This window comes from Cheilinus undulatus, linkage group 17, assembly GCF_018320785.1.
Source record: "Cheilinus undulatus linkage group 17, ASM1832078v1, whole genome shotgun sequence".
NCBI classification, from domain to species: domain Eukaryota; kingdom Metazoa; phylum Chordata; class Actinopteri; order Labriformes; family Labridae; genus Cheilinus; species Cheilinus undulatus.
Window position 1 is genome coordinate 12,925,059 of NC_054881.1, and position 25,385 is coordinate 12,950,443.

A 25,385-nucleotide genomic window follows, 5' to 3' on the forward strand; every position below is an offset into this window, starting at 1 on the left:
CAGAAATCCATCAAGCGAAGTTTAAAGGAACTTAATGTTTGTCTTTCTCTTCACGTGGAACATATATCCATCATTTTAGACTTTGAGTCTTTAGAACAAGTAAACTTTTAATTAGCCTCACTGTTCAAATAAATGATGTAGGATCTCTTAATGCAATGTTAATTGTAAACACAAAGTCAACAAAGGAATGTATTCTATTATTAAGGTTTAGTCAGTCCAACATAAGAGGCCTCTATTGAAGGCTAAAGTCATGTCATCCTTCAAACTGTCCTTTAAAAGTTGGTCTTTTGGCTGCACACTTGCAAAGTGAATGTTTTTCACTTTCTTTTGCTCATATAAAACACATCCATTCTTTTGGACTGAGTTTGGGTTTCTCGCAGTCAAGTAAGCATAACATTTTTTGCAGAAAGAAAGGGTTTAATAATAAAGCAACTCTCTTACACATTGAAACTGTAACATGTATCGAGGGAACAGAAAGAAACCAAACTTTTTGCAGTTTTTAGATGTGTCAAATCTTTTATGCTGGGGTTTCCAAACTTTGCCAAGCCAGGGACTCTCATAGCATTAACCTCTGTCTAACCACATAAGACGACAGCCATGATCAGAAATGAGAGATCACAGGAGAACTGCGAGTTCACACAGGAATAGTATGTCAGCATCGGACTATTTTACCTTCCGGGGTTAATTTATCATCCTTTCAGGTATATGCATTTTTCTACCCATATGGGTGTCAAAGAGGGCATTTTAAGAGCGATTGTCGGGGGTTATTTTGAGTTAGCACCCCTCTGTGAGGCCCAAGGCTAAGCCCCCTGTCTCCAGTGAAGGCCATTCTTAATGCTTCAGCATACCAAGACATTTTGGACAATGCTATGCTTCCAACTTTGTGGCAGCAGTTCAGGCAAGCAAGAAGTTCTTGCTTTGTGCACTGGGACACAGTTATGTGTACATCAAACATGTTTGATGAGTTTGGTGTGAAAAAATTTGACTGGCCCACACAGAGCCCTGACCTCAACCCCATCAAGCACCTTTGGGATGAACAGGCCTTCTTGTTGAACATCAGTGCTTGAGCTGGAGAATAAATTCCCACATATATACTCCATATTAAAGTACATGTATTGGAATGCAATGTAAGTGGCGTAATCATCAGGTGGCTGAATACTTTTGTCCACACAGTGTGTGTCATTTGCAGTGTAAAACAAAAAATAGGAACAAGAGCTAAACTTTTCGCAGGCTTGAGTCAAATCGTAGATCTGTGATTGAAATAAAGTCTGTATTTTTTCATGCCTTATTTGCTTGTCTGAAATGTCACATTTACCATTCTGTGATTTTCCCTGCACACAGCATAAGTTCAAAAGTCTTTTAAAACATCTCCATCTGTGTTTTCTTTCTCTTAGAGCTTCAAACATCTGCCTGGTGGAGCTCATGTCAGCAGTGAGAAAAATGAAAGCTCAAAAGTTTACATGCCCCCGGTCTTGGGTTAACTTATTTAACATTGCTGACATAACAGGAGTGAAATTGCACATGTACACACATTAGGGCTTGTTTTTTCACCGTCTTTTTCTCTTTCTCACATGAACACATTGAGTTCAGGTTGTCTTTTTTTACCACTGAGAATAGTTTGACAGATGTTTGAGTTCACTGTCATTAAAACTGTTCACAGGAAATAAGTCATTTAAAATATTAACCCTAATTGGTCCCATTACTCCGCCTTGAGTAATGTCAAGGGCTTTTCCTGCTATGGTGCCCACCTCAGGTTTAGGGTTTCTCTATTTTTACTTGGTCTGTGTGTGTTTATGTGATCTCTTTTTGTGTTTGAATGCACCCTTGTAATACTATACTTATTCTGCCTTCATATTGATTTATCCATAGGTCTATTTATGCATAGGAGCAGGTTTGTGTGATTGCAACCTTAACATTTCCATGTGTGTTTAGACTTTTTTTCCGATGTCTGGTAAAATAGCCAAAAAGGGCTGCTGAAATTAAGCAGCCAAAATGATATATATTCAGAAAATGGGCAGCTAGTTAAAACATATGAAGAATCTAAAATATGTAAAAGTCTAAAACAAATGCAACAAAAATCAGCATTTAGTCTACTACATTGAGGTACACAGATTGAGTCTGTTGCCACCTACATACAGTGCTAGGAAAAAAGTATTAGAGAAAAACAGAGAAAACCATCCAATCCTACCTGGCCCAATGCAAAAAGTAATCGCCCCCTAAACCTAATAACTGGTTGTGCTACAATTGGTGGCAACCAATGCAAACAAGCATTTGCGATAACTGGCAATTATTCTTTCACTTGTGGAGGAATTTTTGCCCACTCTTCTTAATAGAACTGTTTGAAATCAGCCGCATCTGATGATTTTTAAGCATCAACAGCCAGTTTAAGGTCATGCCACAGCATCGCAATCAGATTTGAGTCTTGGCTTTTACAAAGCTACTTCAAAACCTCCATGCTGGTGTGTTTTGGATCATTGTCCTGCCACATAACCCAAGTGCGCTTGAGCTTGAGGCCACAAACAGATGGCTTGACATTCTCCTCCAGGGTTTGTTGGTAGAGAGCAGAATTGGATGGTTAGATGTTCGGGGGTTCTCTCGTGACCTCCAGGATGAGTTGTCATTGCGCTCTTGGAATCATTTTGGTAGGTCAGCCACTCCTGGGAAGGTTTACCACTCTTCCAAGTTTTCTCCATTTGTGGATAATGGCTCTCACCTTGGTTTGCTGAAGTCCCGACACCTAGGCCTTGTGACCCTTTCCGGGCTGAGATGAAAATGACTTTGTTTCTCATCTCTTCTTGGATTTCTTTCTTCACATATGGCCAGGTAGGTTTGGATGGCACCACCATCACCATGTTTTACTACTGGTATAATGTTCTTTTTATGAAATGTTGCATTAGTTGTGCACCAGATGTAATGGGATGCCCCCGTCCAAAAAGTTCAACTTTTGTCTTGTCAGTAAGCAGCAATTTTCCCAAATGTCTTGGGATCACCAAGGATTTTTTTGGCGAATGTGAGATGAGTCTTTGTGTTCTTTTTGGTCAGGTGGTTTTGGCCTTGGAAGCCTCTCATGGATGCCATTTTTGCCCAGTCTCTTTCTCGTTTCTGAATCATGAACACTGACAACAACTGAGTCAAGTAAGGCCTGTAGATCTTTAGATGTTGTTTTTGTTATTTTGTGACCTCCTGGATGAGTCGTCATTGCACTTTTGGAGTAATTTTGGTAGGCCTTCCACTCCTGGGAAGGGTCACCACTGTACCAAGTTTTCTCCATTTGTGGATCATGGCTCTCACCATGGTTTGGTCACCATGGTTTTGGCCTTGGAAGTCTCTCAAGGATGCCATTTTTGCCCAGTCTCTTTCTTATTGTTGAAACATGAACACTGACCTTAACTGAGTCAAGTGAGGACTGCAGGTTTTTAGATGTACTGGGTTCTTTTGTGACCTCCTGGATGAGTCATTGATGCGCTCTTGGAGTAATTTTGGTAGGCCAGCCAATCCTGGTAAGGTTCACCACTGTTCAAAATTTTCTCTATTTGTGGATCATGGCTCTCACCATGGTTTGCTGGGGTCTTGGAGCCTCAGAAATGGCTTATAACTTTGTTTTTCATCTGTTCTTGTATTTCTATGATCGTGGCATGATGTTTTGCTGTTTGATATCTTTTAGCCAACTTTACTTTGTCAGACAGGTTGTATTGAAGCTTTCCATAAAATGTGGTAAATCACAGTTAATTCATGATTTAACAAGGGGGGATTACTTTTTAAGCATAGGGCAAGATAGCTTTTTTTCCTTAATAATTGAAATCATCATTTAAAAACTGCATTTGGTATTTTCTCGGGTTATCCTTGAACAACATGAATTCCTTTTTCTGTCACTAGAAACGCTTTTTTCACTCACAAGTATAGCCCATATGTTTTCTTTGCTCTTGTTCAGTAAACCGACTCAAAATCACATCTGCACCATCAGCACAGATGGCAGATGTGCTCCACTGTAACATGTGGCCTGATGTGTCCTCAGAGTGAAACACAAGTAGAATTCTCTCCTGTCACTGCCTCTTCTTTCTGCACGGTGGGTTGTTTTCTCATTTAGAGAGGAAACAAGGAGAAAGACCCCCCAACACACACACGCACAATTCCAGTGAGAACATCAAACAGTGGTAATTGACACTCAGGAGAAGAAACCATTGACACCCCCTCCTACCTCCTCCTGACTCATTCATCTTTCGTGTATGAAAGCTGATGACAGTAAGGGATTAGTTGTTGTTTTTTCTTCTTTTCCTTGGCAGCAAGTAAAAGTAAATCCAGATGTGAATGCATTAAGGGACTGTGAATGATCTTTGCTGCTCCATGTGATGATTTATGAATTGGTGGAAATAAAGATGAGGAAAAGTTTAGGTGGAGAGGAATGAGTACTTCTGGGTGTTTTGCACCTCTTTGTACATGTATGTTCAAAGATATTGAGGTTAACTGTCTTTATCTTTATCCTTTGTCTCCTGCAGAGGCAACAGACCAGGGGGTTGTCGGCGGTGGGCGTCGCGAGCTGAAGTCGGTCCCCTTCATCAGCTACCTGTCGGCGCTGCAGAAGAGCCAGCTGCTGTCTGACGACATGGTGAACGGCGTGGAGATCCGCTGCGAGGAGAAAGGGAGCTGCCCAGCTGGCTGCCACCTGTGCCATCACCAGGCCGTGATGGGAGGAGTGTCAGGGAGAGGCCACGCCGGGAGCAGCAGGAGCGGGGAGCAGCCTTCACCCATCCCGGTGCTGCTGGAGGTCACCCGCGTGGTGCCCCTTTACAGCCTGGTCCAAGACAACGTCACCAAAGAGGTGAGAAAGAAGCGGGGGGAGGAAAAGTGACTGTGAGGTACGGTTTGTCCTCAGTGTTTATCTTGTCTCATTTTACTCCTTACTGTGTTTTATCACTAGAATTCTAGAATTTCAATGTTTTACTGTTGAATTCTTTTGTCTTACTTGAATTTTTCTTATTTTCCATCCTGTTATCCTTATCCAAACCACTTAGAAATCCACAGTTCCTTGAAAGGTGCTATACAATTTTTAACCTAAGTTGTGTTGCGCACACAAAAAACACCACTTTACAACATCCTTACAAAAGCAGCAAGTTCGAGCAGGCAGGCCAAAAAAAATCACAAGTGGAAGCACAGATTAAGAACTAACATTTTTTTAAAGACATAAAATTAATTAAAAAAATTAATGAGAATTAAAACTCTCATCTCATCTCTTCACTTCTCATCTCATTGTACGGTACCATACCTTACTTTATCGTATCTTATCATATTGTACCGGACTATACCATATCATACCATTCCACAGGGTTATTCAATTAGTTTGGACCAAGCCAGCATGTCCCACGTGGCTTATATGTGGACTACAGTATGAGTTCCATGTGGGTTTGTCCTTGGGTTCCATGGTTGTCCCACCTGTGATTGCCCATGTGAACTTCATGTGTGGATCAGCTGATATGAGTCTCTATGTTGTCCCACATAGGCTTCATCTCTAGAGATCCAAGATAGATCCTACTTGTAGTAAAAATTGGCAATGCGTTTTGGAGCGCGATCGCACTCCAAAACCTTCATTTATTTTTTCAGTCACTTCAGAGGTGGACTTTCTAGTGTGTCTGGGATCATTGTCCTGCTCCATAACCCAAATATGCTTGATCCTGAAGCCATGAACTGATGGCTGGACTTTCTCCTCCAGGATTTTCTGGTAGAGAGCAGAATTCATGGTTCCATCAAGTGGTCCAGGTCCCTTTTGTTCACACCATAAGGTGTATTTAGTTAGAGAAAATGCTGGATACAGTCCCAGGATGCATATGCATTCTAGCATCACTTCCTTGTGGTGCCAAAAATTCCAGGGGAGGCACGATGGCCTGTCTGCTCCATGGTTGTTAAAATAAGGTTCACTCATACTACCTAATATCATGATAAAGCCCATATTAATGGTTCATACCAGGGTCTTTTGCTAACAACACTTGTGTGTTTGGCTATTGTGTTTGTCTTTGAACAATGAAAACAATTTGAATTTGTGTGTAATTTGACAACAACATGTCACTTTTTTAATGGGGGTCCTGCAGCTCTTCTTAGATATGTGGGGGGGGGGGGGACCACTGCCACAGAAAGCTTTCCAGCCTTGATCATAACATAACGTATTATCTCTTATCCTATGGTATTTTATAGTATTGTTTAGTTGAATCGTATGCTATCTAATGTTATCTTTTCACATATTATTTTACTTTAGTAGTGACTTATGAGGTCAAAAATTGTATTAAATAAATAGAATTAGGTCAGTGTTTCCCAACCTCTTTTTCTTGGAGCCCTCTCTGGATGTACCTAAGAAAAGCTGAGCCTCCCCATGACTCACATGAAAAGAAAGTGACACATTTCTGTCAAAAATCAACATCGATTTTAATTGTTTCTCTGATTAAACCCTAAAAAAGACCTATGCATGTTTTTCTTATCAAAAGACCAGGAACCCAGGTTGGGATTCAACAAATTAGGTAATCTAAGTAAAACTCTCAACCTTTGTTGCTAATTTTCCATTTAACTTGACGTGTGATGACACCACCACACTCAGTCTGTTGGAACTTGGGTTGGTTTGGTGGCAAATATGAATCAGTGGTAGGGTTGACTGTCTTGACACTGGAAACTCAGGGGTTTGAGCCTCAGCTGTATCCTAGGGTGAGGAACTTGACATAGCAGCCTTCTCTATTGATGTGTGAATAGATATGAATGGGTAACTGTGACCGGCAGTGTTGAAAACAACTTAAAAAAGTCAGGTATATACGCAAGCTTAAGTGCATTTCCCATTGGGATAGCTGAGGGTTCAAGTCCCATTATGGACAAAAGTATGGAAATTGGTCTTAGAACTGGAGAGGTGCCAGTTGACTCCCTGGTCAGTGACAAGGTGCCCTTATGCGAGGCACTGCAGACCTGCAACTACTTGGCACCCTTGTCTGGAGATCCCTTACATTAGAGGTGTCCAAACTATTTCCACTGAAGGCCACATACAAAAAACCTGAAGGATGGTGGGGCCACTTTCAAATACCTCTCCTATATGATATCAAAGTTAGTCAGTCAAGTCCAATTTAGGTAAAGATTTTAAGTCACGAAAAGATGCATGACAATAAACTGTTGTGTCAATATGTTTGTTTACAGAATTAGCATAGTAGGTAATTCATACCATCTTCACAAACTATATTTTTTTTGTGTTTTCTTATTGACAGAAGAGTATAGTTTTGTGTTACCTTCCCGGACGAGCCCCCACGGTGACACAAAAATATCCTTGTCTATCAATGAGAAAGCAGATAAAATACACAGTCAAGCACAAGCTTCATGTTTTAATGTGGGCCATTTTTCCTTTGTTTTACAGTTTGCTGTGGGCCAATTAAAAATGCACAAAGCACCATAGTTTGGACACCCTTGCCTTACACTGACATCTCTTCATAAATGCATTCTGGTTGTGCATGTGTGTATTTCAGTCGAGCATGTCTCCCAATAACAGAGTGCAAACCTGAAATTTCCCTTAGGGATTAATGATGTATAGTTAGTCATTATTAAACATGCAGAAAAATAGCAATGTGCCTCCCTGTGCAAAACAAGATACACTTTAGGCCCTTATTTACTTTCTACAGTCTATTTCCTTTATATACAGTGTAATGCCCTATGGAGGTGGCGTAATGTCCTCATACTGTACAAATTCATTGTCCTCTGAAGTCTTATAATGTTGCAGTTGGAGCCAGTCGCCTCTAGGTGGCATTAGTTGGTTAACTTTTCCAAGTGGAAATCAGCACTGTAATACAGGGGGCATAAAAAAGATGACATCATACTTTTCTCCTCTTGTGGGAAAGTCGATGTGTGAGATATGTGTGTATCTAAACAAGCATACAGAGATGAATGTAATATCAGCTTAATGGCCACATTTATGATTCATCCTGTATGAAAAGTCTTGGAGTCTTTATGCAGAAAAACTTAATCATATTAGATTTCTTTTCCATAAGGTAATTTAGGAGGGGGCTCTGGCTTCATTTAACATTTCAATTGCCATATTTTGCTCCGTTTGGGCTTCATCTTGACGTTGTCTTGCCATGCTATCCGGTTCATGGTTTCTCTGTGCAGGTGACTCACAGACCGGTTCCGAAATCAAGCATCTAATTACCTTCTGAAATTACTGAGGGCAGCAGTAATACCAGAGGCAAAAAAAATGCGCACATGTGTATGTTTATGCACTCACAATCACACAGACACATACAACAAAGCCTCCTGTACGTGCCGCCCATAACAAGTACCACAGCCCCAAAGAAAAGAAGGCACAATCAATAGCAGACGATCCCTAGCGGGCCTCATCGATAGCTAAACGTGAGGAAGAGCAAAAATGTCTCTTTTCCCTCTCTTCCAAACACCTCTCTTTCCATCCTTCTCTCCTCCCTGCCCAACCCCGTGGTCTTCTGGGGCTGTAAGGAGTGAGATGTATGAGGAGGAGGAGGAGGCGGAGGAGGAGAAGAGGGGGTAGACTGCAGTGGATCGCTCTGGCAAGCCCTTGCGAGGTAGCTGGAGGTAGGATTATTAGCTTCTTATTGATGTCATCGACCTCTTGGGAGGGAGGGGAGTCCATCACTCTGCTCCCTCTTTACCCCCACTATCCTTCGCTTCTTCTCTTGGCCGCGACCGCCGCTAAGGCACATACGTATATTGCATTAGAGACGAGCGACACAACAACCTGCCACACATATCCTCGCTCTCTTTCTGTCTTCGTGTGTGTCCATCTCACACACACTTTTGCGTGAGAGTATCTTTCTACTCGGCTGGCTCGATCAGGAAAGACAGATGCCATGGTGCAAAAGCTTTCTCAGCGATGAGGTTCTTTTTTTACTTTAAATCCCCTGAAGACATCAAAATAGACCTTTAGTCATCCAGCAGTCTTACCTTTTTGTGTTTACGTTTGTATGCACGACTTTGTATGGCCCCTATCATGCTTATATAGACTAGGGATGGGTGCAATGATTGGAGTACTTATTTGAGTGAAGTTTCTCTATTGTGCACATGCAAACATGAAGTTTTGGGGCCTTAGACTATGCAGAGGATGGCAAAGCCAGCAATGACATTGCAAGACACCAAAAAGTATGCCGATTTACTTGGTACACTAATATTACAAGATTTTGTGCAAATTGTACTTTGTTAGTGTCTAAAACCCGAGGGAATTTGTGCCGATTCATTCTGTAGAGCATTTCTGAGGCCAGGCACTGATGTTTGACAAGAAAGTCTGGATTGTAATCTCTGTTCCCAAAGGTGCCCGATGGGGTTGAGGTCAGGGTTCTGTCTGGGCCAGTCAAGTTCTTCCACACCAAACTCATCAAACCATGTCTTCATAGTCCTTGCTTTGTGCACTGGGGCACAGTCATGTTTAAACAGAGAAGGGCCTTCCCCAAACTGTTGCCACAAATTTGGAATCTTAGCATTGTCCAAAATGTCTTGAAGCATTAAGATTGGCCTTCACTGGAGATAAGGGGCTTAGCCCAAACCATGAAAAACAGCCCCATACCATTATCCCTCCTTCAAAATTCACAGTTGGCACAAAGCAGTGAGGCATGTAACTTTCTAACAGCATCCGTCAAACCCAGACTTGCCCATCGCACACTCCTGTGTCAATGTGCTTCACACCACTCCATCCGACGCTGGGAATAAGATGCAAGACTTGCATTCAGCCATGGAAACCCATTCAATGAATTTCCTAACCATCGTTATTTTAACCTTCTTGGACTTGAGCGTTTTTAGTTTCTATCACCTATCTGGGATAAGTAAGACCTGATAAGTTGAAACATCAGCCTTGTCTTTGAAAAGAAATTTCTTGGAAACTTTCTGTTCCAAAACCCAAACAAATTCCCTAAAATTTGAAACAAATTTTCCTAAAATTTCTGTGAAAATTCTTAAACATACCTTTAAAATATCCCATGATAAGTACCACAACATTTCTTTTAAATAGTCCTCAAACCTTTCAGTAAAAATATATCACAAAATTACAATTTTGCAAAGAAAGATCTTTGTAAGTCCATGAGAATTTTCAAGTGAATTCCCCCTATAATTTCTCAGCAAATTCTTAAAAAATTACAAATACATTCCCCAGAATTCCATAAAAATGACAAAATTATCCAAACATCGAGACAAATTATCTGAAATTTCTATGTCTGAAAATTTCAAAAGACAATCCCAACCCTCCAAGGTCCCAATCAAATTTAAAAAAATGTAAACACATTTCCTAAATTCCCATGAAATGCCTTAAAAATATTTAAAGCAAATTTCCACAAAACTTCAGATGAAACCCTCCAAAATATGTAAATATATTCCTGAATTTTCCATAAAAATTATTGATAATAAATAAGCAATCCAAGCAAAGTTCCTTGAATATCCAAACAGCAAATCATCCCAGCATTTAAAGCAAATAACTTCAATGAATATTCTGGTCTTCTCCATGTGACAGCCTCAGCCATAATATTTAACTTTAATATGACGGTCTAACTGGCTTCTGTTCAGCTGAAGGCTGGTGTGTGAACCAGTGCCATAAAGCTGTACATATATGTGGCAAAAGAACTGCTGAAGTTACACAGTGCTGAAAGCAGAGAATTTGGGAACTCTGTGGAAATGGGCTAGGTGCTCCCTATGAAAGGTATTAGACCATTTTGGCAAAGTACAATTTAAAATCAAAAAGTTAGATTTTGTTGCTTTCATTCCCTGTCATTGTCATTGAAACACCATTGTGGTGATACCAGAGTGAAGATAATGACCCTCCTAGTGAAAACAATGGTGAATGTAGATGCTTCTGGTCAGTTATGTGGAGGGAGAAGGCTTCAGCTAGCAGACGGTGTTTGTCAGTTTAGAGTACAAGCTACCACCACCGTAAACAACAGCTACTAGAGTAATGTCTATGTCCAAAACATGGATTTCAACATTCGATTTAAAACAGAAAATCTGACCAGAAGTTTTGACACAATCACAGCATATAAAGCATTCAAAAAGACCTTTTTATGAATATATTTTTAGCATTTAAAATGTTCACTCTCCATGGAGTCATGTGTTACCATAAGTTGTAATTTTATCCAGAACTGGGATTTGAAGGCCGCTGTCCCACCATGACTACAGCAAACATAGAAAACCAACAATGCATGGTACCATCTTTATGGTTAGAAAATAAATGATGTAGTTTTTGAGTAATTGAATATGTTCATGTGGGAATGAGATTATTTTAATAGAAAAATCACTGAAAATTCCCATCCTAAGGGGCTAGTGGCTGCAGTCTTCACCCACTTCCCTCTTCCCTTAGCTACCTGCATCTTTTAGTGTCCCCTTCCTGGCTTCATGACTTTCTGACAGGAAGTTTCATGTCCCTTTCACACAAATCTCCTCATTATTGAGCTAGAAATGGATTTAGTTACAATGTGAAATTACCCCCTCTTTAAAGAAGACAATTACCAGTAATGAAAGAAACAGAATTAGATGGTAGAAATGAAAGACTGCCATATCTGAAATCGTCTAAGTTTGGTCTGTCTGGTTCAAAAAAGGGTGGAATTAAAGAGAATAGAGTATTTCCTTGTGCTTGTGCCCTGTAATGACATTACCAATGATGAGTCTGTAATACCTGGAAGACTGATCCTATCTCATAGTTCTCCAACTACTCCCTAAAAACATCTACTCAAATAGAAAGCATAAAAACAAACACAAAAGCACATTGCCTCACTCACTTGTCGTGCCTATCCTTATTGGTTTGTTTTGTTTCAAAGTGTCCAGATTTGAAGACGTCTGTCCCTGATGTAATGAGGATAAACGGAGAGCGGTCTGCGGTGCTTAAAGCATTGAAACGTGACGTTTTAAAAAATTCAACATCTCTTTGCAAAAACAATGCCCCCTCTGGATTACCCACAGTCCTTCTTCACGAGGAAGCAGCTCCAAAGAAAACAAAGGAAAGTGCTCACTGATGCATTCTTCAGAGTATGTATAGAAAAATTAGAGACATCTTTGTGTTTGTTTTGCACTTGGAAGGAAAGATTTTAGGTTTACTCCCCCTTTGTTTTGTTATGCTCGTCACTGGCTTTCTTTTAACCAGGTCTTGACTTGAATTCGACTGGAACCGGTCTTGGAATTGGCTTGGACTCGACTGAGGTGGTCTTGCTTCTAGGCCTGGCGAGCGTGCACGCAAATACACACTCACATACATACAGATACTCCCCTGTTTCAGTGCCAGAGAAAAATAACTCAGTGGATAAATAAATAAGCTCACAACTGAGGAGCGTGCCAGTGGTCGGTCCGATGTCTTGTGTTGCTTTGACTGAATTATGGCAAACCTTTTGAACAAATTGGTTGTGAGTCTAATGGGTCAGAATGCTCTATATCTTGGCCTGTGGTGGCTGTCATGCTCTCACCGTAACACACTGCTGCAGATCCTCACAGGGGTGTGTCGAGAATGATTTCAGAGGGGGCAGAGAGAGCAACAGCCTTTTTGTAATGAAATAGAGGAAGCAGCAGCATAATACACAGGCAGGTAGAGTACATTTGCGATAGGGTTAAGGCAGTGTCTGAGAACATAAAGTAGCAACACATCATGCTGACATCTGAAGAAACACAGTCATTGACATCTTTCAGTCTGGAAAGGGTTACAAAGCCACTTCTGAGGCTTTGGGACTCCAGCAAAACATGGTGAGAGCCATGATCCACAAATGGATAAAACTTGGAATAGTGGCAAACCTTTCCAGGAGTGACTGGCCTACCAAAAGGGCTCCAAGGGTACATCAACAACTCACACAGCAGGTCACAAAAGAAGGAAGCAGGAGATTGGATAAAAATGGCACCAATGGGAGAGTTCACAGGCCAAATCCACAGTTGACCAAAAGGAACACAAATCTCATTTCATATTTGACTAAAAACATCCTGATTGACCCCACGTCTTTTGGAAAAATCTTCTGTGGGCAAGACGGACAACTTGTCATAATTGATGGAACAATGAATGCTGCTCTCTAGGAGAAAGTCCTATTGAAGAATACCAGGCCATTAGTTCATGACCTCAAGCTCAAGCGCACTTGGGTTATGCAGCAGGACAATGATCCCTAATACAACAGCAAGTCCACTTCTGAATGGCTAAAAACAACACAAAATGAAGGTTCTGGAATGGCCTAGTCAAAGTCCGGACTTAAATCCCTTTGAGATGCTGAGCCTTGACCTCGAATGGGCAGCTCATGCTGAAAAAACTTTTAATGTGGGTGAATTAAAACAATCCTTCAAAGAGTAGTGGGCCAAAATTCCTCCACACCAATGCTAACGACTTATTGCCAGTTATTGCAAATGCTTGCTTGTAGTTTTTGCTGCCAAGGGCAGCACAATCGGTTATTAAGTTTAGGTGGCATTTATTTTATCACAATGGGCTAGGTGGGTTTGGATGGCTTTTCCCCCCTTAATAAATAATCATCATTTAAACACTGTTTTGTGTTTACAAGGGATATCTTTGTCTGATATTAAAATGTATTTAATGATGTGAAATATTATGCTGGAAACAAAGTTCAAAATCTAAGTCATTGTTATTTTTGAGGGTTGGTTGGCTGAAAAGTTGGCTGGTATAGTGAATAGTTCAGTTTATAATACTCTATCTTCACTCTTTTTTAATTCAAAGTATAGCATTATGTTTTCAGGTTGTCGATCTGGGCCATTTTCATCCATGCAATATTTCCAGATCACTCTGAGGAACTCTCTGTATACTTCGCACAAATGCCCAAATTGTCTCTACTCTTGGCTGTATTCCTCACAAAGGAATACTACCACCAGGCAGAAGATCTATCTCTACTTTTATTCCTTAAAATTCATCAATGGTAAACAAGCTAAACGTTTCAGTCAGCTCTCAGCAACTGTCGACACACAGCTCAGTTCAGTTAGGCTTTCTTATCAAATGAACAAAATGAACAAAAACATGTTTCGATCCCAGGAATATCACAACAGTACCAGGAAGACATTTGAAAATTAGAACATTAGATTAGAAAATTCATTGAAACTCTTGCCACTTATCAAAGCAGTTATTACATAAGACTAGCTAAGAGACACACAATTATGTTATCTTTCTTTCTGGTGGTGCTGTTAACTGTAAGGGCATTTGTGTCTTTTAGCCTTCTCTCTTCTGCTATAAACAGCACCGGCACCCCATCTACACTCTCCAACATCAACAAAGCTGAATCAGCATCTCTCTGGAAAGTAAAATATTATGACCTTCATGAGGATACAAGTTACTGAAGTGTTTGTTTGTGACTGTATTATTTTTGATTTGGTGAATCTGAATAAAATATCAATAGGGTACATTATGTAAGAAACATTCCACCCATAGTTTATTGATTGCTTCAACTGAGGCAAAGATGTTCTCTTAAAGATAACAGACTGAAGGCAACTATTCAACAAGCCATTTCATGAAATTGACCCTAAATTGCTTTTCCAGCCACAATGATATACCAAACCAGTTTGCCCCCCAGTAATAGATGATTCAAAGGCTGCTTTGATTGTTATTCTAAGAATTGCTTAGAACATACGTATGCAGTTATTACAAGCAATTGATAGGCATGAACAAGTAACCAGCCAATGGATGTTTTTATTTTTTCTAAAAAGAAGATGTCCTTACACGCTTTTTTGTCAGTTTTATTTTGAGATTGTTTGAACTACAGGAATCCACTTTAGCTCAGTGGTCAGCTTGAGACTTGGGGCAAAAGCTAACGAAGTCGTCTGCCCTCATGTGAATCCATTGCTTTGAACGTAGTATCTTTACAATGTTTGTTTTTTTTTAAATTTTACAATGATTGCCCACTATGACTCAAGGTTGAAATGATAATATTTTGGAGGTGTTTGGGTCAAAGGTCAAACTTGTTGGGCATCATGTTCATCCCATGCTTGTGAATATATCAAGAACACAAACTTTGACAAACCTTGTCATAAATGTCAACTATGACTAAAGGATGAACTGATAATATTTTGGAGTTCAAAGGTGAAAGGTCAAGGTCATCCGACTCAACAAGGGGTCAAAACAACATGACAAAGATGACAAGACAAAAAAATAACAAGACAACAAAGCAAGGCAAAAAGACAAACAATAAGACAACAACAAGATGTTAAGACAACAAGATGACAAAAAGACATGACAAGATGACAAGACAAGACAAAATGACAAACCAAAAGATGACAAATACACTGGACAGGGCAAAAAGACAAGACAACAAAATGACAACACAACACAACAGAAAGAAAGGGCTATGAGACAAGAAGACAAGACAAAAAGGCGATAACAACAAGGTAAGAGAAGACAAGACAGCAAGACTTTACACGACAAGATGACAAGACGAGGCCCAAGACAAGATGGAACCACAAAACAAGAATAGACAAGACAAAAAAAGAGAAGATGATCAGACAAGATGACAAGCCAATAGACAACAAAAAGACAACACAAAACAACAAGATGAGACAACAAGACAAGTTAAGATCATCAGACAGGACAAGATGACAAGCCAAAAGACAACAAAAACACTGGACAAGGCAAAAAGACAAGACAACAGAAAGACCAGGCTACAAGACAAGAAGACAAGACAAAAAGGCAAGAGAAGATGAGATAAGACTTGACACGACAAACTGACAAGACAAAAAAACAAAAAAACAAAAACAAGACAACAAGTTGAAAAGACAAGATGAAAGACAACACGAAAAGACAAAAAGACAAGAGCAAGACAAGATAACATGACAAGACAACATGACAAGAAAGGATGATAGGTCTGCCAAGTCTGGTGAGAGCTTATATGAAGACAAGAGAGCCTTTTAGTATTTTACTTACAGTAATGGCTCTCCAAGAAAGTTTGTAAGTGTAGCCACTGGATGCGGATTATTTTATACAGCAGAATCTCATCCTCTGAGCGTCTCCGTTGTAAACAATCTAGCATGGCCTATCTTTGGCTAGGGTGGCGGCTCTCTGTATTGACGGTGTGCTTGGCCAGCAAGTGGCACAGGGTATTTAAGACTCTACAAACTCCAGGTAACTCAGTTAACATCAACAGGAAGTGCAAATAACCTAAGACTTATCTGACATGATCTTAAAGCTGAACTTGCCATTTAAAAGTCTCTGTCCTTTATCCATTTCTACATGCTTGACCTCATCACTATGGCACCGCTTCCTGATCTCGCCAACAACAGGATGGGTCAAGGGCAAGGGTCACAGAATGTGCATGCATTAGTAGTGCAATTAAAGAAATAGTGGAGCTAAAATGAATTTAAGTTAAGACGTTATTAATTTGTTAACTTTTACAGCCCTAATATATATATATATATATATATATATATATATATATATACAGTGCTTAACAAGTTTATTAGACCACCTGTCATATTTGTCTCAGAGACCATCCAGCATCATTAAGTGCTTTAATGCGGACTCTTTCATTTTCAGTGAGCTCTCCACGTTTTACCATTTTGAACAGGAATGAAGGATTTCAAACTGAATTCAGCCAGCTCACTGGGCTTCTCTGAGAAGTCAGAAATTAATCAAGCATAACATTCAACCACTAAAACTAATTTTTCTGTTTAGGAATGCAAGTAAATAACTATAATTTGACATATTAATCAAGAAATAATAATGTGCTTTACTGTTTTTTTAGGGATTTTTTTGTAAATCAGTAAATTTGAAAATTCATGGATAACAATAAGAATTATATTTTAGCATTAAAAATATCATTTCGGTTAAAGAGGTTGTACATATTGACGCATTAACCACAGCAGAAACATAAAAAACGATTTTGGTAATTACCAATGCTGTTAATTTAGGGCAGCTGTGGCATAAATCTTACTTTGCTTAGGGTTAGGGTGGTCTAATAAATTTGTTAAGCACTATATATATATAAAAATTTGAAATCTAAGTAAAGTTTGTACACTAAAAATTACAGTATACAGAGTATATATATATATATATTTATGTATTTGCAGTCTACAGATGTCTTGAGACAGCTTGAGAAGCTAATTCCACTTCTGTGGTATAGAAATATAATAAAGCCTCCCTAAATCCTTAAATATTACATTATGATATTATTTTGTAGCATGTAATGTGATAGCATACCAATTAATTAATTATCTAGCCTAAAACATTCTCAGAGACAGAGTTTAAAGCCCTAAAAACCAATACCTGTGTGAGGTTACTCCAATGACACGGCAATCCCCCATCAACCTCTGGGTGAACCAACCCTCCAGCTGCCCCCAGTGTCCTATTTCCTGGAAATACCACTTCTGACGTGGTTCCTAGAAGCAGCCCATTGGTTCCTTTGTTAACACCATTAGCCCTGAATGATTGGAAAGGATACATAAATCCACACACACACTCACACAGACATAGACATACACACTTAGGTCACTATTGATGGTGTCCTGTGTGTGCTGACTTCGACTCTTTACCACCACTAGTGATCATCTTATAAATCAATACTGTGGGCCAGCTGGCCAGTGTTTTCATGTATTAGCCTCTGAAGACAGACAGTAATATGGTCAGCTTCGACTAGACAAACAGATTAATAGATTGAAGAGGTCACAATGGCCTCAGTTCACTTCTTGTAAGTCATGACAAGCTTCTACGAAAGTGAAAGGCCCAAATAGTATTTTGGTGCCAGGGAGTCTGCCGGGTCTGAATGATGTCAAAGACTGGAATTTGTGGCTTGAGTTGTTGCTAATGCTCAGTGGCCTTGTTGTTTGCTGATCTTGTCTTCTCTTTAAAGCCTGGGGTGATTACATTACAGCTGAATTTGTTCAGTATCGATAAGGTCAATGGAGACAAATTGTGGCATATTTGTGAAATGGTAGAACCATGTGTCACTGTAACCAAAGGGGTATCACCAGTTCCTGAAAGTGGATCTGTCATGATTCAACAGAATCTGTCCGTCAGAGTTACACTCAATATTTAAACAGAACCATCTTTGTCAAAACACTCACTTTACTATTATGAAGTAACATAAATAATGCTTGTCTTTACCCCTACACTGAATGTATACGGAGCCATAGTGTTCTGGGAAATGCAGGATCTGTGGTTAATCAATACAGTCTAGGGTATCCTCTTCTTTTCAGCTTTGACTTATCTAGAAAATGCATTAAACACCAAAGTACTCTCTCTTGGGCATTGTGGAGTGGCTGCACTAACAGATTCTCCTTACTGGCCCAAGCTTTTTTTCTTTACTTAAACCAGCAGAACAAATTGCTGCCCACCCCCCTCCATACACTTGACATAATATCACCTTTCATGTTATATCACCTTTTCCGGCTTTTCCTGAAATCCTTTTCTCTTAGGGCTTGTGTGGGATGAGCGCAATTGTAAACTCAAAGGACCAGTTTCTTTTTACACCATTTACCTGAAATTTTGCCAGAAAGCCTGTTAGTATATTCTTTCAGGAAATATTTAGAAAAATTTGCAATGAGCAAGTGGACGAGGGTGATGTTGTTGGTTGCCTACAACTGGCATGCAACCAACTGGAGGATGAACTATATTTTCAGCCTATGCGTCTCCAAGGAAGTCCATCTGTTTCCAATAAAGTCCATACTTATAAACACAGTTATCTCAAGCAAGCTGGAAATGATTTTCCTCATACGTTGCATGAATGCCCACCCTAAATAGGGTTGAAGTAATTAGATTGTAGAGGTTATTGGTCAAAAGCTCTACACAGGCCACTAGGCCTCATCTTTATAGCTTTCTTGTGCATGCAATATCTCAAGATTGTTTGGAGGTCATAGGTCAGGCTTGCTGGGTCTCTTCTTCATCCATCGCAGATGAACCCAAGCTCTCAACATGTACAGGGATTTTCTTCAAAATTTGCTAAATTGTCGACTCTGATTAAATGATCAGCTGGTTATATTGGGAGTACATCATCGTTGTTTGGTCGGGCTTTTCTGACTTTCCAGTTTGATCCAAACCTAAATGACTGGTATGAAACCTCCCCTGGACCATGGCTCAGACCAAAAGAGATGGTCTCAGTCCAGACCAAACTGAACCATGGTCCCGTTTATGCCCCGTGTGAACAGAGGTGTCAAAAGTATTCACATTCATTACTCAGGTAGAAGTATAGATACTAGGATTAAAAAAGACTTCTGTAGAAGTTTTTCAACTCATGCTTTTTACTCAAGTAAAAGTATAAAAGTGCTGGTTTTTGAAAACTACTTAAAATATATTAGTAAAAGTAATGTTAGTGGGAAAAAAATTCCATGAAGGACAAAAGCTTAGGCTGCGCCAAAGGGGCTAATTCCAGTCTATCATTCCATTCTACCATTCCAGTCCATTCCACCATTCTATTCCATTATACTTTCCATTCCATTCTACCATTCCATTCCATTCCATTCCATTCTACCATTTCATTCTATTCTACAATTTCATTCTATTCTACCATTTCATTCCATTCTACCATTCATTCCATTCCATTCTACCATTCCATTCCATTCTACTTCCCATTCTATTCTACCATTCCATTCTGTTCTACCATTCCATTCTACGACTCCATTCCATTCTAACATTCCATTCTATTCTATCATTCCATTCCATTCTAACATTCCATTCTACCATTCCATTCAATTATACTTCCATTCCGTTCTACCATTTCATTCTATTCTACCATTTCATTATACCATTCCATTATACTTTCCATTCCATTCTACCATTCCATTTTATTCTACTATTCCATTCTACTATTCCATTCAATTCTACCATTCCATTCCATTATACTTTCCATTCCATTCTACCATTTCATTCTATTTCTACCATTCCATTCCATTATACTTTCCATTCCATTCTACCATTTCATTCTATTTCTACCATTCCATTCCATTATACTTTCCATTCCATTCTACCATTTCATTCTGTTCTACCATTCCACTCCATTATACTTTCCATTTCATTCTACCATTCCATTCAATTATACTTCCATTCCATTCTACCATTTCATTCTATTCTACCATTTCATTATACCATTCCATTCTTTTCTACCATTCCATTCCATTATACTTTCCACTCTATTCTACCATTCCATTCTACCATTCCATTCCATTATACTTTCCATTCCATTCTACCATTTCATTCTATTCTACCATTCCGTTATACTTTCCATTCCATTCTACCATTCCATTCTATTCTGGCGTTCCATCCTACCATTCCATTCTACCATTCCATTCTATTCTACCATTCCATTCCATTGTACTTTCCATTCCATTCTATTCTACCATTCCATTCTACCATTCCATTCCATTCTAACATTCCATTCCATTGTTTTCCAGTCTACCATAGTGCACTACCCCACCTCCCCAAAAAAACATTTTTCTTAAGATCATAATGACTATAACGTTATCAAAATGTTAATGTTGAAAATTTTGGGAAAATTGAAAATGAACACATTTTAGTACAATGCAAATACATTCAAGAACCATGTACAGTATGTGTACTACCAACCTCCTCGCTGGTGCTTGGTTGGGACATTTCACTCCAGTTCTCTTGAGTCTCTGCCATGGACATCTTTGTACTTGGCTGTATACATCTGCTATTTCTTTGCTGGAGTGTGATGTGATTTGTGTCATGTCAGAAGGTGCAATGGATCGCGTACAAACCATTAGTGTGTCAGAATGGTATTATGTTCATACTTCTTATCCAACCACAATCAAATTCACTCTATCTGGATGGTGCGATTTATCTGGATAGTTTTTTGGGATTTTTATTTGTGTTTTTTTGAACAATGCCAAGCCGGAATGAAAAGAAGCTGAAATGAAATAGCAGTAACGAGGCTATTTTTAAAATGTAAGGGGTAGAAAGTACAGATAATTGCATGAAAATGTAAGGAGTAGAAGTAAAAAGTCTGCTGAAAATAATTACTCCAGTAAAGTATAGATACCCAAAATTTCTACTTAAGTAAGGTAACGAAGTATTTGTACTTTGTTACTTGACACCTCTGCGTGTGAAAGCATTATTTTAGGTTCAGACCTTCGAACCAATGACAGGAAACTACAGCATGAGAACCAAAAAAGGGAATCTCACACCAAACAAATTGGAAGCACATGGGGAGAAGAGGATTCCAGATGTCTTATTGACATTTGGTCTGACGATGTTACCAGGGACCAACTGGAAAAAAAACAACATAAAAATACAGAAACTTTCCTACTGGTTTTTGAAAGAATGAAAGAGAGGGGATATGAGAGCTGAAAAGTGGTGCTTCCACAGGATGGATGGATGGATGAATGGATGGATGGATGGATGCTGTGGTAAATTGAAATTTGTTATTCAATATGGTGACATCAGAGGCCTGCTGGCTAACTAATCATTCCACCAATCCATAGAAACATTGATAACAATATCAAATAGGTTTGTCATGTAAAGTCTGTTAGTCCCTTTGTAATAATTACAGTGGGAAACCAAAACCAACCAAAAATTTACAATGTAAAAAAAACATAAACCTTGCTCTGGATCTTGGATCGGGATTTCAGGGGTTAAAACACCCTAAAGAAGGCTTAGAGAGGTTTTCTTGAAACTTGCACACATGCCCACTCTGACTTAAGGATGAACTGGTCAGAGGTCAAAGGTCAAGGGCACTGAGCCTCATGATCATCCCTGGCTCAAGAACATGATATCTCAAACAGACTCATGGATGACTTGATTACATTAATGTCACTGGGCTTCATTATTACCCTAACTAAGATTTATATCAATCTTACTACCACAAAAACTTCCCCAGAAACCTCTCCTGATCCTCTACATAACTCACTGCTATACTTTAACCATCTGGCAAATGTACACATGGCAGAGGCATAAGACCACCAAGCGATAGTTCTAGTTCTTTTCATGTCACGTCAAAAGCTGCCCACACATTTATGGTGCTTTCACAGATACATAAAACTACAATAAATTTCCCCAAATTCTGCTGTGAGCTGGATGTGTGAACTCAAACTGCGAAGTTTTCCCCTTAGTTTTAACCAGAATTTTCCCTTCCAGACCAATAATTTGCTGAGGGACTTTGGGTTGACCCAATGGGTGACCACAGCAGGGAAGTATCCAGAGAAATTCACCACAAGTGAGAGGGGGGGATGATGTTTATATCCTGTCATCTTTGTGCAACCAATGCATTCTCATGTGAATTTGATAAAAATTGTTAAATTTCATCTGTTCGCCAGTATCTTCTTCTCCCCTGTTGATTCTTTGATTGCATCGAACCACAAAAAATTGATAGTGTTGGATTCTGTTGGTTCGCTCACCATGTAGAGTATGTGTTGATCCTTTTACATCAGGTTTGGAGTTGTGCACATCCATGACCTCTTCACACAAACACAAAAACTCCTGAAAATTTTGAAAAAGAAATCTTTGATGGCCTGCATGTGCAGCTGGATTAATTTTACCCTAAACTTACTGGAGAAATCTACCGGGGCCCCTACTAAAATTTCTGAGTAGTCAAGGTGGTACAGCTCAGAAGACAGCAAGCATAATTCACGAAGATTCATTACAATCAAGAGGAGGTGAGGACATTTCAGCTGGAGTGAAATCTGGCATGATGTTGAGCATTGCAAGAAATATTCCAAAGTTTTAACTGAGGGATAGGAGTTGATGGGGCTAATCCTAAAAGTGGCGTACGACTGTATAGGCTGCTTGCTTTGTCTTCTGTACGCAGTATGTTCTCTGCTCTTATGGTGATATATTAAAGCATAAAGTGTTGGTGTAAAGGCAAAACTGTCATCATTATTTCTTACTTTGTAGCTTTAGATTCTTTTAATCCTGTCCTGCCTCCTGAGACTCCCTACCCCTCCTGTCCAGCAGGTAAAATGTCCAGCTCTGAGCTGCATTTGTATAAAAGCACCTCAGGAAGATTTCAGTCCTGTCCTAAAAAGTTCTTATGAGTGCACATGTGAAAACGGCTTCAGTTACCTCCCATGCCCCCTGCCCAGCCCCTACCTTATTCTCTAAACCACAATTAGATCCCCTGTTTACCCAGCGGAGACTGGCTTGCATTACTCTTCAAACATAAACACGGCGGTAATCGCTTTGTCTATTTTTCACATGTGCAGCCATGCAATCAAGCGCACAGACCCATATGGGGTTTTTCTAGGAATCCATTGGCGGTCCTGTGGTCTGTCTCTCTTTTGCCCCTAGCAGAGCTGGTCATTTCTCATATTTGTCTAGTCTGTGTGCATGCCTGGACCTTGAGTCCAGCATGCCTTTGTCTGTGGGCTGCTTCCCATTGACATGAGGTGGCAAGACCCCTGCTGCTGTTGTTTGCTGGCAGCAGTTAGCCGCATGGGTTCAGGCAAGGGGGGAGAAATGTAATTACCTTTTCGCCCTTTTTTGGTTTTCTTGAGGGTTATTATATGGCTAGGGATTACAGTGCTACCTACTTACACCTGTAATAACTCTTCATTCAGCATGCTCATTTAAAAGGGCATGAATTGGAGGATAAGTAAGGAGAAAGCCTGATGCTGTCCCACAGGAAAGTTGGGGGACCAGGGAGCTTGGAATCTCCTTTTTCTTTTCTTTTTGGTATCTTGTTGATTTTTTTTCTCAGGATTAGCATGGTATCAGCATTGCTAAATAAATAAATAAATATTAGCACATTTACAGCAGTACAGTAGCCATAAAACAGAATGTACAAATAAGTTTGTTCAGTTTCACTGGACCTTCCTCATCTAAAGTTTTTTTCCTTTAATAACATTTCTTAACCTGTTAAAAATCTGTTTTTTGGACTAAAGTTTAAAGTCTGTGATTGCTGTGGTACATGCCAGCTCTGCCATTACAACTTTCGGACCAGGTGCGTGCGTGCTGTGTGTCGACTATGTCTTCCTGCTGAAGTAGCCTTGTCTTTCTCCCCAAGTTTTACTTCAACTGTGGCAAAGTCAGTGTTATATAGTAATGGTAACTCAAGGAGACAGATGCAGCAGTAGAATACACCCTGGGCTGTCTACAACCCTGCTTTTATTGCAGACCTTCCGCTACCACAGGCATAAAGCAACCAACATTATGTTATAGATCTAATGTGAGATGTCAAAGTACAATCAGGGTATCAAAGGAGGTATGAAACAGCTGACTTTTCCCTTTCTGTTTAGCTGCAGAGCCTGGATCAGGCACCACGAGGGGAGAGTGGTTTCTATATATTGTGGTGTATGTCAGATATATGTCCACACAGCTAACGGAGAAGTGTAAATCCTTTTCTTCTCTCAAACCTTGCTAATAACATCTTTTGTTACTGCTAGTTTGTATGAAAGTTTAGGACAATGCACAGCTGGGTGGAAACTGACAATAGGCATACAGGAGGAATTTCAAAATTAAAGATAGCTTAGAGGTAACGGTGTAGATCGGTATTTTGACTTTCAGTTGATCTGTTTGGATAACTGATCAATAAAATGATGTATCGATGGATCTTTACAACCCTAATAGACAGTAGAAATTTGACACAGAAATGCCAAACAAGGCTTTAACTTTAAAAGCTCAAATTGGAAGTGTAGCTGTATTATGTTCCTCTTCCCTGTGACTTATGCTGCTTTTGTGGACATATTAAAACAAGGTAAAGTTGGCACTCTACTTTCAGTTTTCTTTCTATTTTGTCAGAGATTTAAACACATTGTTGAGCTCTATAATCAACAATGGGCTCCACTTGTCAGATAACCTTGCAAAGCCAATGGACTGGCCAGACTCCATGTGGTGAACCAGACACTGTTCGGACCAATTAGCATCATTTGAAGGGAAGGGGGCGGTAGCTACAGGTGGGTTTAGTTGCACTGTGAGCTGACAGCAACTTCTGTGTTACTCGCGGTTAGCTCGGTGGAGTATAGTGGCAGTTTTATCACAACTAGGCCAAGAAAAAGCATTGAAAGCTTACATGGTTGAAAAGATGTTTCCGCCCTTCTGCTTAGCTGCGTGAGTTTGCAAGAGTTACGGAGGAAGTGTGGAGTGGGGGTTGGTCTGTATATATAATAGGAGCCAATGGAGGAGTTAGCTCGGCTGTAGCATTGGTATAGCAACAGTTTTATCCGAACTGGACCACATTTCTTTATTAAAACAAGAGCAAAGAGTCACACTGCAAGCTCCTCTTGGCGGAGAGGGTGTTTTCACTTTTCTCCCAAATGACAGCTGTGTTTAATCTACATCATAATCCACAGTTCCTAAACTACGGTTTACCTGTAGGTTTGTCATTGAGCTGCGCATCTATGCTATTTCGTCACGTAGTTTTTTTAAAAGTCCAGCCTTCCTAAATGCCTTGATAGCAAACTTTTCTTTGATGTGGAAGTGGAATATCCATGCAATGGATATATGAAACAGTTAATCTGGTTACCAATCAGACATCACTGTGGGATTGTGGGTACTGCAGTTTTTGCCTTCTTCTTGACAC

General features: G+C 39.7%; 1 protein-coding gene across 1 annotated transcript in view; it reads left to right on the plus strand.

The window, feature by feature from the left end:
• Positions 1-25,385, plus strand: part of LOC121524927 (astrotactin-2-like) — a 615,575-nt gene that overhangs the window by 501,967 nt on the left and 88,223 nt on the right. The window contains exon 17 of the mRNA XM_041810517.1: positions 4,497-4,819. Coding sequence (XP_041666451.1) covers positions 4,497-4,819 — 323 coding nt within the window. The remainder of the gene's footprint in view (positions 1-4,496; positions 4,820-25,385) is intronic.